Genomic DNA, 12322 nt, shown 5'->3' with positions numbered 1-12322 from the left:
TTAAAAACGCCTCAGCCGCCTGCTCGGCACCTCAGCCGCCTGCTCGGCACCTCGGCCGCCTGCTCGGCATCTCGGCCGCCTGCTCGGCACCTCGGCAATGGCGTCTTATTAAAAACACCAACGGGAATGGCGTGTTTGTTCAGAATGTCCGCATTCGTCGTAGACAAAACGGGCAAAATATAAACTAACTTAAAAACGCCAACGGGAATGGCGTTTTTAAATAACACGCCAACGGGAATGGCGTCTTATTAAAAATGCCAACGGGAATGGCGTGTTTGTTCAGAATGTCCGCATTCGTCGTAGACAAAACGGGCAAAAATATAAACTAACTTAAAAACGCCAATAGCATTGGCGTTTTTCACAAAGACTTACATTCACAAAAACGCCAATATCTCTTTATTTGCCTGTTTTCATTTTCATTTCTACTAGGAAATAATAATTCAGACATCCAAATACTTAATCATAAAGACTTAAAATCAATGAGTTCAAATCAAATGAAAAAACATCAATATCAAATTACAGTAATATCAAGAGTTCAAATTAGTTCAATCGTCACGACGTTTCCGCATAAACAGACGCCGTATCCCCTTCCCAATAGTAGATGTAGATCTTGGGATCCTTGAGGGAGGAGTATCTTGAACAACAGCGTTCTCAAGATCCTCCTGCACAGACGACCGCGGTGGAGAAGCGGGGACATCACTGAGGCCAATATCTTCTCCGGTACCACCGGTATGGCTAATAGAATGACGGCCTCGAAGTGCAGAGCTCGGTGGAGGTGGGTCCTCAAAATCGTCATCGGAGTCGTGTACGAACTGAGATGACGACTCTCCGCGGACGGTTTTCTGCTTGGTTCGTCGTTTTGCCTTTTGCCTTATGGGTACGTCCACGTCCATTGCAGAGCGCTGCGAAGGAGGGTAGTCCATCAGCTGAGGCTCCCCGGATATCTGCAGTCCTTCTTCAACCATCCTCGAAATGGTTTCCATATCCGGACAGAAATGTCCTGTCGCAGCTCGACCACTTAGATAGTGACGTATTTTGTGAAGCGTCTCCACCTACAATTTTTCAAAGTTAAGTACATATCATAATATGAATTTGAATAAGTAATCAGGGTTTAGTTAAGTATGAATAATGTACCGTAAAGTTATGAGAAGATGCGGTTTCGTGGAATCCCTCTTCAGCATGCACGCCGGGTTTGGTTAAATACACCACAGTGATCTGGCGAAACCAATTCATATATTCTTCCGTTGCAACAGGCTCAGTACTGTCCTCCAGATCAGTCCATATCGTAAAGTGTCTGTTGTCCCACTCCTGTATATAATTGGCGTGCCATTGAACCCAATTCCGACCAGCTTTTCCACGGCGATCCTGTTTTAAAAAATCAGAACCGTGGAACCGGGGGAGATCCGGGATATACGGTTGGACAATCCCGAATTGGCGCAACACTCGGTGTGGCAGGTGTGGCTCAGCCAGATTCCAACAAATAAGCGTTGTGATCGACATCCATATAGGACGACCGGCATCACAACTTTCCGGCAACTCCCGGTGGAGATAAGGCCTCCAAATAAACTACATGTGATACAAATTTTTCAAAATAATTTCCATAAAAACAAAAAACAAAAAACCAAAAACATTTTATAAATATATGAAGTACCTGATTAGGATGCATCATGGAGAACTGATCTCGGAAATTTTCAACACAATGTCCGGGTGCTTTTACATATGACGCCGGGCCATTCCATCTAAAAAATTTAAATTATGAGCGAAGAACACGAAAATTGATGAACATTAAGTTTAAAAACGCAATTAATGAACAACTTACGCGCTTGCACATGGTAGATAGTCTGTATGCACGGGATCTAGCATCCTCGGTCTAATATTTGGGATTCTCTCCCAAGCCCAAAGTTGTAATAGAGTTAAGGCTCCCCCTACATCCGTCCTCTGACCAACGGCCGCTTCACACAAATTGTGGTACAAGCAAGCAAGCGTCGCCCCACCCCAGCTATATGTAGAACACCGTTCTATATCCATGAAAAAGTGTAGGTAGAAGAACGGAATTTTATTTCCGGTGGCGTTGGGGATCATCAGACCACCAAGTAATAGCAGACAATAGATACGAGCCCGCTGAGCATATATGTAGTGTTCGTGGTCATTAGACAGCTCAATCCTCAATTGGCGCGATAAGCTCGTCTGCTTAAAAGCCATTTCCTTCAACTCGGATGCTTCCGGTATGAATCCTAGAAAATCCATACACCTGTCCGTCCAATATCCCGCGTCCGTCGGGGGGATGTAAGTTGTCAGAGCCTCTCCATCAACTTTCAGGCCCCATAAGACCTCCACGTCTTCCAGTGTCACAGTCGCTTCACCGACTGGAAAGTGAAACGTGTGAGTCTCTGGCCTCCAACGTTCAATCAGAGCTGTGATAAGATGGTGGTCAATTTCTTTTGGTTTACCACACCTTAACATACCCCCAAACCCCATCTGGTCCACTATTGTCAAGACATGTTGCTGGATGGGAACATCCCAAATTTTTCCTTCAAATCGTCGGCAGCGTACATCTTCGGATGGAACTCCTGCCCATATGTTGTTAGAGACGTGTTGTCTCTGAAAATATAATACAGATGGATCCGCAGGACCACATGCAAGCCGACGACGAGAGGTTGAAGATGATGCCATAATTTACCTACATAATTCAAATTCAACAATAACCAACCATAACATTTAATCCAATTTCATAAACCAAATTCAACAATAACCAACCATAAACCATTTCAATAATTAGATACAATTTAATCCAATATCACAAAATTGAACACCAACATCAAATAAGCAAGTTACACAACATTGCACATTCAAAATCATAAACCAATTCACCTACACAAAATTAACAATTTCAATTAACAATTCGCCCAACCTACCAATTTCAATTTTGCCTAACCTAAACAAATTTAACAATCTAAACTAATCAACCAAAACCCACATAAATCAAAACAATTTACCCAATTTTTTAGCTATAAAAACCCTAGGGTTTAGGCTTATAATCAAATTTATACACAAATTAACTTAAACCCAACACAATCCAACATAATAATCAACAATAATATCATTCAACCAATCCAAAATGCATAATATTTCTACTCAATTCTCAACCCATTACAAACCCTAGCTATCCACCAATTACTATAATTATGTAAAAGGTAAGCATACTAACCGAATAAAATAGATGAATTTGGGGGAGAATAGCACCGATTGATGAATGTAGGCCGAAATCACGGAGAGAAGGCGCGCAGCTGGAGAAATCGCGAAGGCTGTGTGTTGTGAGGTTTTCGCGATTTGGGGGAGGAACGCCTGGTATATCAGTCTGATTAAACACGCCACTCAGAATGGCGTTTTTCATGATTAAGTAAATACGCCACTCCGGTTGGCGTCTTTTACAAAACGTCAATATGTTCGGCGTTTCAACAAAGAAAACACGCCATTTACAAATGCGTTTTTTTATTTATACACGCCAACCAAGTTGGCGTGTTTAATCGTAATTACAATCCGAGAGCATACACCCAAAATACGGCACAAGTATAAAACGCCATCATCGTTGGCGTATTTACCTTAAAACACGCCAATGACGTTGGCGTATTTACTAATAAAAACGCCAATGTGGTTGGCGTTTTTCCCATTTGTGGAATAGATAACAAAATGGGTACATTTACGTAATATTTAGTGTAAACTCCCCCACAAACCCGATTTTCCCCTATATATCCTTCTATTATAATTCAACAAACTAAATTGATAATTGATCCATGATTCACAAACTGTCTACAAGTTAAGTGAAATACACGAGTTGTAGCCAAAATCATGACAAAAATATCAAAGATAAATAAAACCAGTAAATCCATCAAGGTAGGCCTTTTTAATTCAATAGAAATTGGTAAAAAAAAAGAAGGAAATATTTGCTCTTGAATGGAAATTTTAAAATTGGAAATTGTGAAATGATATGCTGAGAATATTTTGGTGATATGGTTGAATCAATGAATCTCCAATATGAAGTATCAAATTGGTGTATTTTATGAGGCCTAAAGTAAGAGAATTGAAATTTATGGGGTCATAATGCAAACTAGGAAATTCTCGTTGGAATCGCATACAAGCAACGCTACCTCACTCCACTCCTCCACTCCTAGTTTCTCAAATTCATTTTCGGGAGATATATTTTCTGAGTTTCTTTAGATTCTTCAAAGGTACGACAACGCTATTTGCAATCATGATGATCATCAATTTGCTAGTATCTATTCTGACGTAATTGTTATTGTTGTTTTTTAGTGGATTTCCGGCTGAATATGATTTCTTAATTGGTGATTTCAAATGGATTTAGTTGCTTCGGTCTCGACCTTGGCACAAGTTCAATAATTTAACAAAGTAAATTGCTCCTACATATTTGCTTGGCTATTGATTTAATTATTTGTGCTAGGTTTGCAATCTTGCTTCTTTTTCGTGGGTTTCTGTTGTTTATATCTGTAATCAAGTGTATTGCCATAATTATACGATAATACCAGAAATTGGTATATAAAGATATAATTTTGTTGTTATTCTCCTAATCGATTGCTCAGTTGCATACGTCGAAAACAGCGTTATAGCTAAAGGAAATGGTTAACTCAGAGGAGCCAAAGAGAAGGGTTGCTTTTATTCTAATTGATGGGGTAGGAGATGTATCACTGCCAAGATTTGGTTATAAGACTCCCTTACAAGTTGCCAATACCCCTAATTTGGATGCAATAGCATCGGCTGGCATCAACGGTCTTATGGACCCTGTTGAAGTAGGCTTAGGTTGTGGAAGTGATACTGCACATCTTTCTCTATTGGGCTATGATCCTAGGATCTATTATCGAGGCCGAGGTGCGTTCGAGTCCATGGGCGCAGGTTTGGCAATGTCACCTGGAGATATCGCTTTTAAAGTACGTGTGTACTATCGTTTTATTCTTTTTCTGTTAACTAATAGTACATGCAAAGTTGAGTTTCTTTCTCGAACTACTGGTAATTTTGTTGCATTGTTCGCTAGGTTTTATTAGGTGATGCAGGTTTTAGATTGGTAAATTGTCATAAATGGTTTGGATGTATTATTCAACTCGGAAGGAAATATTTCATTTTCATAGAGAAAAAGTATTTTTATTGCTGCATCTTAACAACAGTCTGCCTTGTACCAACAGTAGCCTCAGTTTCGCTGACATTTTCTGTATTGCTTCCACAGAATTGTTCTCTACGTAGGACTCGCTTTCCTAATAATTCTGAACCATAAACAAATAGCTGATTTTCGTTGTGCCCCTCATTTTTCTCTCAGTCCAACTTTGCAACTCTTGATGAAAGTACTGGTGTAGTAACAAGCAGGAGGGCGGATAGGCATTTTGAGGAAGAAGGTCCTGTTCTTTGTGCAGCGCTGGATGGACTTAAGCTGCCTTCTTTTCCTCAATACGAAGTTAGAGTCAGGTGCATGTTGTTCAAGATTTTACATATTTAAGCAAACATCCTCACTTTGATGAATAGTAGTATGCCAATGTTAACAATTGCATTCAAGTTGTGTAGTGACTTCTAAGCAGTCAGGCTTCTTCTAGAGCTGCTAATGCTACTGTTACCAAGTACGAGTCATGTGATGTTATTATCTCTATAGGTATGCCACGGAGCATAGATGTGGGGTGGTTGTTAAAGGACCAAAATTAAGTGGAAACATATCGGGAACAGACCCGTTGAAGGATAATCGCCTGCTTTTACAAGCTCAGCCTCTTGACGATTCTGATGAAGCAAAGAATACAGCTGTAGTTATTAATGAGTTATCAAAAGAGATATCTCGCATTTTGGTTAATCATCCTGTGAATGCTAGAAGGGTTGCTGAAGGAAAGAATATAGCTAATCTTGTCCTTTTACGAGGTTGTGGGATTCGAATTGAGGTAATCTTTCATAAAAAATTATCAGCATTCGCTTTGTTTAATTAAAAATTCCATTTAGATAACTGAATACTTTACTGGTGAACTGCTTCTTAACCAAAAATGACAAATCCAGGTCCCCTCATTTGAAAAATTGCATGGTTTGTGGCCTTGTATGGTTGCTCCTACTAAAATCATTGCTGGTTTGGGTTTATCCCTTGGCATTGATATTTTAGAAGCTCCGGGAGCAACAGGAGACTACAGAACCCTGCTAACCTCAAAAGCAACTGCAATAGCCAGAGCACTCTCGGCTCCTTCAAACTCATGCCCCAATGTCTTTGTACCTGGGTCAGATGAACATAAACCTGGCAGACCTGATGGCTATGACTTTGGCTTCTTTCATATTAAGGTGGTGACAAGACATTACAAATTCCCGTCCATTCACTTCGTCATTTATATAATTGTGCTTAACATACATGGTTCACTCTAAAATCATACGTTAAACAAGAAAGCATTTTGTTCAGAAAACTTACTTTTTGTGTGAGGAAAATACGTCAATGTTTTTCCCCGTCAAACTTTTGCAGCCACCTGCCAAAATCTCTGCAAGAATATTGGTTCCAAATTATTACTTATCTGTCTCAGTTCTGCTCTATTCTCCTCTTCGCATTGAATCTAATTATCTTAAAGGTTCTATTTTGTTGCCATCTGAGTATCTTTAAACATGTTGCTGCCGGAATTGCAGGCAATAGATGATGCTGGTCATGATAAAGCTAGCGTCTTCAAAGTCAAGGGCTTAGAAGCTGTTGATAAAGCTATAGGCCAACTAGCTAAGCTCCTCTGGCAAGCGGAATCAACAGGGAATTTCCAATATTACATTTGTGTCACTGGAGATCATTCGACTCCAGTTGAATATGGTGATCACAGTTTTGAACCAGTCCCATTTACCCTGTGTCGTTTGAAAGACTTCATTGGGGCTGTGGGTGGGGAATCATATCTTTCTAATATTTCCCTCGATCCCTTTCCTCTTCCAACTGTTGAACCTGGTGATGATTTAGCACAAGCTGACAGAAGTCAAGAAGAGAAACAGGGCAAACATGGCCAGGCTTTCAGAGGTGACAAAGTTTTTGAGTTCAATGAGATAGCAGCAGCCAGAGGAATTCTGGGGCGATTTACTGGTAGTGAAATGATGGGGATCATAAAGGCGTTTCTTAAGCTTTAATAATAGCTCCTGTATCCACTTCTGTGTAAGTATACCTTTTAACCTTGTGCTAAAAAACATTTCAACAGGTAAGTAGTAGTTCTTCTCTAGTTGCTTTGGAAGTTTGTTCCTCGCACTTGACACATGTAATAATGGGTTTCGTTGTTCACTTTGTTTTAAAAGTGAAATAAAACATTCGTCGGAATCCTTCTCAGTGCTTTGTAACAATATCTATTGTAACAGTGCTTTGCACTCTGTTTTCCAGTTGATAAATGAAACAGAAAACACCAAATCTTCTATATCTCTGCTCGCTACTCTCTACTAGGGAATTTCTCATGGTATCAGGAAGATATTGTTGAAGTGATTTTGGTCACGAATAATAAGTAATTGATTTTCAAATAAGATTTTGCGTGATGGTAAAAACTCAAAAGAATACTAGCACCTTTTCTTGTAATGGTGGGATCTGCCGGCTGAGGTCAAGGCCAGAAACTGTGGCGCCATCCATAGAAGAGGATACATGGCGCCGTCTCTGTAACACAAGGCATATCAAATGAAATGGTGTCTCCTTCCTACTATTGCAACAGGATGTCGAAGCAAAATGAATTAGTAGTACTAAGGCTAATTTGGTGAGCAGGAAATGCAGCCTCTTCGAGCATGTCTGATGAGTCCAGAGTCTTTGCATTCATGATTGTTTGTGAATAAGCAGAAGTGAAAGAAGTATTTGTTGTAACTTGTATTTCAAAAATGACCTTTGCTGAGATTTGAGAAGAAGAGATGAGGGAACCGATCATGGAATCATGGGGGGCTGAAAATAATGGTATGGGAGATTCGCAGAGCACGGCCTTCTATTTCACTTTATTTTCATAATGTATATGAACTTGTTCATTTGCTTATCAACAAGGTCTATTAGCTCAGTTGGTTAGAGCGTCGTACTAATAATGCGAAGGTCGCAGGTCTAAACCTGCATCTGCATGGGCCATCTTTTGTTTTTTTTTATGTTGGTTTACTGAACTATACATTTATATGACGTGGAATGCCACTTGATGGCGTATTATGTATACAAATTATCTATTCCACTCAGAAATGAATTATCAGTATTTTAAATACATAATCAATTTAAAACCTCCCATGTCATAAGTTTGATCTTTTAGGAACACTTTCAAAGTTAGAGAGAAATACCTACAATATCCATTAACTTTTTAATTGAAAACTTCTATGGGACATGTATGTCACAAACGTACAGAATTTGACCAACAATTTTTTTTTCCAGAAGTTTCGATACTTGGCAGTTGGATATATATTTGTACGTATTTTAAAAATAAAATAGGTAAATATATTGGGAATCTCATGGTAACAATCATATATATCCTAATCCAGTCGTCTAGTCATAATATGTGGTGTTTGTAAATCTCATGATTAAATATGTATCATGTTTGGTTCATAAGATTGAACCCTTCAACTTAATCATAGATGGATAGTCTCATGATAATTAGTCATAGCCTCCCCCTCCAACTAAAATAATTCCACAACTTAATCCTAGATGGATAGTCTCATGATATTAGTCATGGCAACCGAACGCCACCCTATATGTATAAATGAGTAATGAGTATTGTGCAACTATAATCTGATCCACATTACGGTATTGCCCAATAGAGAGTTACCATCGATATGACTTTTTATATTATATTTGTTGATAATTTTGAATTCTATAGATCGCGCCACATAATCGTCTGCAATGAATAATTATCACATATATATGGGTAATAAATGATCTCAATTAAATCATCATCCATACAAATATGTACACAATGAACAACTTACTTAACAACGAAATGATGAATACCAAATATGCGAGTGAATTTATATAATTGCTTCTTGTACAACCAACTTCGACCTATTTTTCTTGGAACCTTTCTCATTCCTGAAAACTCCCCTTTCTTTTCTCCCAAAACATAAAGAGTGATTCTGTTTTTCTCTTATTCAAAGAATTAATATGAATCATCATGTCTAAATCTTAAATTGCAATGAAATTCCAGGCGTCGGAGCTTCCAGTTGGGAAGCCTGAGCCACGAAGAAAAGCATCAAGACTTGCTCCATTGATTGCTCTAGTAATTGTTATAACAATTCCATTATATTATCCAGCGTTAAGAGATTCATGGAAACAATTGTACAAAACGGCGTTGCCACCGTACGTGGATTCAATTACTCCGATGGAACCCCCTCCAACTGAGAACCCTTGCTCCCCCGACTGCCACCACGATAAGGCCACAGCGGTGGACAACCACCTCGCTCCCATAAGGAAAAACAATGATAAGGATAAGGTGGTTCCTCTCTGAATTTGTTAGTAAATAATGCATTGCTTTCTTTAAATAGCATTTCGTTATGTTTGCAATAAAGGGAATGATAGAAAGACTTATACAATGGTTTTATTTCTCTCTTTATATCGATGTGGAATATTGTTAATTATATTTATTGTTCTTTCGTTTGCCAATAGGGAAGGGGAAGAAGGAAGAGAAAGAGAAGGCAGCAAAAGGGAGTGCAGTGGAAAAGCTCAAGCGACGATCAGAGTAGGTATCGTGGGGAGATAAGAAGGCGAGTGTCCGATGAAGATCAGTGCGACTTGTTTTCGGGGGAATGGGTGCCGAATGCCAACGGCCCGTATTACACGAACGACACGTGCAATGCAATTCAGGAGCACCAGAATTGTCTCAAGTTCGGGCGGCCCGATAGGGGTTTTTTGAAATGGAGGTGGAAGCCCGATGATTGTGAGCTGCCTCTTTTCGAGCCGCGGCAGTTTTTGCAGCTTGTTAGAGGGAAATCCTTAGCTTTTGTAGGCGATTCTGTCGCCAGGAATCATATGCAGTCTTTGATCTGTCTCTTGTCCAAAGTAAGTATATCATATCATACCGTACCATCATGTCTCTATTAAATGTTTTAGATTTGATCGATACGGATTTTAAAAAATTGTTTGAATTTGTTAGTAAAAGTGAGTATAAAAATTTAGTGGAATATGGATCCTACTTTTATATATTAGTTTTATAATAAAATATGATTGAGAATGAATTAGTGGAACCAAAAATAGTAAAAGTGAAATCAAACATTTATTGGGGACCGTCTAAATTAGAAAACATGGAACAGTAAATACGGACCAGAGGGAGTATATATCACAACTGAATACCCATTTAGGGTAGATAATTCATCTATTCTTGAGTTATACAACCAAAATGACTTAAAATGTGTGTTATTATCGTATTTTGTTTATTATCTTCCCTAAATTATTTACAAGGTTGCGAATCCGGTAGACATGTCGGAACCATTGGACCAAAACCAACGATACGAATACAGAGAGGAAGACTTCAACATCTCCATGTTCTGGTCTCCTTACTTAGTCAAAACCGAAAAAACCGACCCAAACGACGAGCGCCGCCCTTTCAAGCTCTACCTGGACGAGCCCGACCTCCACTGGGCCTCCCAGATCGCCCTCTTCGACTACGTGGTCATCTCCGCAGGCCACTGGTTCTTCCGGCCCACCTACTTCCACCTCCGCGGCCGCCTCGCTGGCTGCCTATACTGCCCGGAGCCCAACGTCACCCACCTCACCGCCTACTTCAGTTATCGCCACGCCTTCCACACAGCCTTCCGAGCCATCAACGAGGCCGGCTTCAGGGGGGTGGCGTTCCTGAGGACGTACGCGCCGTCGCACTTCGAGGGGGCGGCGTGGGACAAGGGCGGAGACTGCGTGCGGAGGCGGCCGTACAGGAGGAGCGAGGTGGAGCTGGAGGATTATGGCTTCCAGCTGTATCTGATACAGCTGGAGGAGCTGAGAGTTGCGCAGGAAGAGGGGAGGAGCGGAGGGACGTTCAAGCTGTTTGATGCGACGGTGGCGATGCTGCTCCGGCCGGATGGCCATCCAAGTAGATATGGGCATTGGCCGGTGGAGAATCAGACGTTTGCGAATGACTGCGTGCATTGGTGCTTGCCTGGACCTATTGATGCTTGGAATGATTTTTTGCATCAGTTGCTCAAGAGAGAAATAGATAGATTATTTATAGCTTAGCATTACACACTTTGTTTTTATACTTTCTCGATTATCTTTTGGGAACGGATTCTTTGTTGTGGTTGGATTTGTGCTGTAAAAGAAGCGTTTCATCCTCATTCAAACGACACAATTAATTCAGAGTTCTTAAATTCAAGCAATGGAAACTAGTAAATCATTTAAACTTTTTCATCTTATTCTTCCATACGCTCGGGTATTGAATTTTATTGAGAGATTTCGGAATATGATAGTATGGTGAAATAATCTATTTTATCAAATATTGTGTACTCCCTCCGTCCGCGAATAGAAGTCTCATTTCATTCTGGCACGAGGTTTAAGAAATATTAAGAAAAGTGAGTGGAAGAAAGTTAGTGGAATATTGACCCCACTTATAAATATTAATTGTAAATGATACGTGAATGGAATGAGTTGATGGAATGTGTGGTCTCTTTACCATTTGTTTTACTCCCTCCGTCCCACTTTAGGTTTACCATTTTTGGGTGTTCCACTTTAGGAGTCCCGGTTGGAATATTCCATAAATGATATTAGGCCTCACATTCCACTAACATTTTTCCACTCACATTTTATTATAAAACTAATATAAAAAAATATGATCCACATTTCACTATCTTTTTTTTACTAACTTTCCTTTATATTTTTTAAAACTCGTGCCGAACTCAACTGGGACTCCTAAAGTGGAACGGAGGGAGTAATAATGAACCATGACTCCTATTCGCGGACGGAGGGAGTATCAATGTATGTGTATTTCTTATCTAATTGCATCAAGTCATATAACATCTGTGACATGCTTGAATCAACTACTACTCCCAGCTATTTCTCTTATAGCAATAATCACGTGAGGGCTCCTCTCAAAAGTTTAATTGAGTAAGATAAAAGATTACACAGGATATCATAAAAAAAAAAAACAACAAAATAACACACTCTTAAGAGCGAGAATTATGACTACCAAGACATTTTCAAGGCTGGCCCCTCGAATCTCTCTTGCGCAAAATATACGTGTGTTAAACTAATCTGGATAATGAAATTACATGTTTGTTTCTCATTAATTTAAACAATTTAGATTTTCTATTTTCCACAAAAATAGCATTGTATCTCCTCTCAAAGATGGTAATAGAGAGAGGTATAGAAAGATTGGTAAGACATATTGAAAGTATGAGGTAG

General features: G+C 39.6%; 2 protein-coding genes across 5 annotated transcripts; both read left to right on the top strand.

The window, feature by feature from the left end:
- The first annotated feature begins 4071 nt into the window (after window positions 1–4071).
- On the top strand, window positions 4072–7405 carry LOC121742694 (probable 2,3-bisphosphoglycerate-independent phosphoglycerate mutase). 4 transcript variants are annotated; one of them, XM_042135921.1, is made up of 7 exons: window positions 4076–4229; window positions 4312–4407; window positions 4618–4943; window positions 5327–5472; window positions 5654–5930; window positions 6043–6315; window positions 6649–7405. In XM_042135921.1, the coding sequence occupies exons 3-7, from the start codon at window positions 4635–4637 to the stop codon at window positions 7123–7125; spliced, it is 1482 nt and encodes a 493-aa protein (XP_041991855.1). In that variant the 5' UTR covers window positions 4076–4229; window positions 4312–4407; window positions 4618–4634; the 3' UTR covers window positions 7126–7405. The 4 variants fall into 4 exon arrangements, with proteins under 4 accessions (XP_041991852.1, XP_041991854.1, XP_041991855.1 ...); XM_042135919.1 differs by having other exon boundaries at window positions 4599–4943; XM_042135918.1 differs by lacking the exon at window positions 4312–4407 and having other exon boundaries at window positions 4072–4229; window positions 4599–4943.
- Window positions 7406–9046: 1641 nt separating this feature from the next.
- LOC121740956 (protein trichome birefringence-like 19) lies at window positions 9047–11299 on the top strand. The gene is made up of 3 exons (XM_042133619.1): window positions 9047–9419; window positions 9599–9991; window positions 10391–11299. Exons 1-3 carry the CDS (start codon window positions 9129–9131, stop codon window positions 11159–11161), a joined length of 1455 nt encoding a protein of 484 aa, XP_041989553.1. The 5' UTR covers window positions 9047–9128; the 3' UTR covers window positions 11162–11299.
- The last annotated feature ends 1023 nt before the right edge of the window (window positions 11300–12322 follow it).

The sequence above is a fragment of the Salvia splendens genome, chromosome 7 (genome assembly GCF_004379255.2).
Source record: "Salvia splendens isolate huo1 chromosome 7, SspV2, whole genome shotgun sequence".
Lineage (NCBI taxonomy): Eukaryota > Viridiplantae > Streptophyta > Magnoliopsida > Lamiales > Lamiaceae > Salvia > Salvia splendens.
The sequence above is the reverse complement of the archived record's forward strand: the minus strand, read 5'-3'. Positions and strand labels throughout refer to the sequence as shown.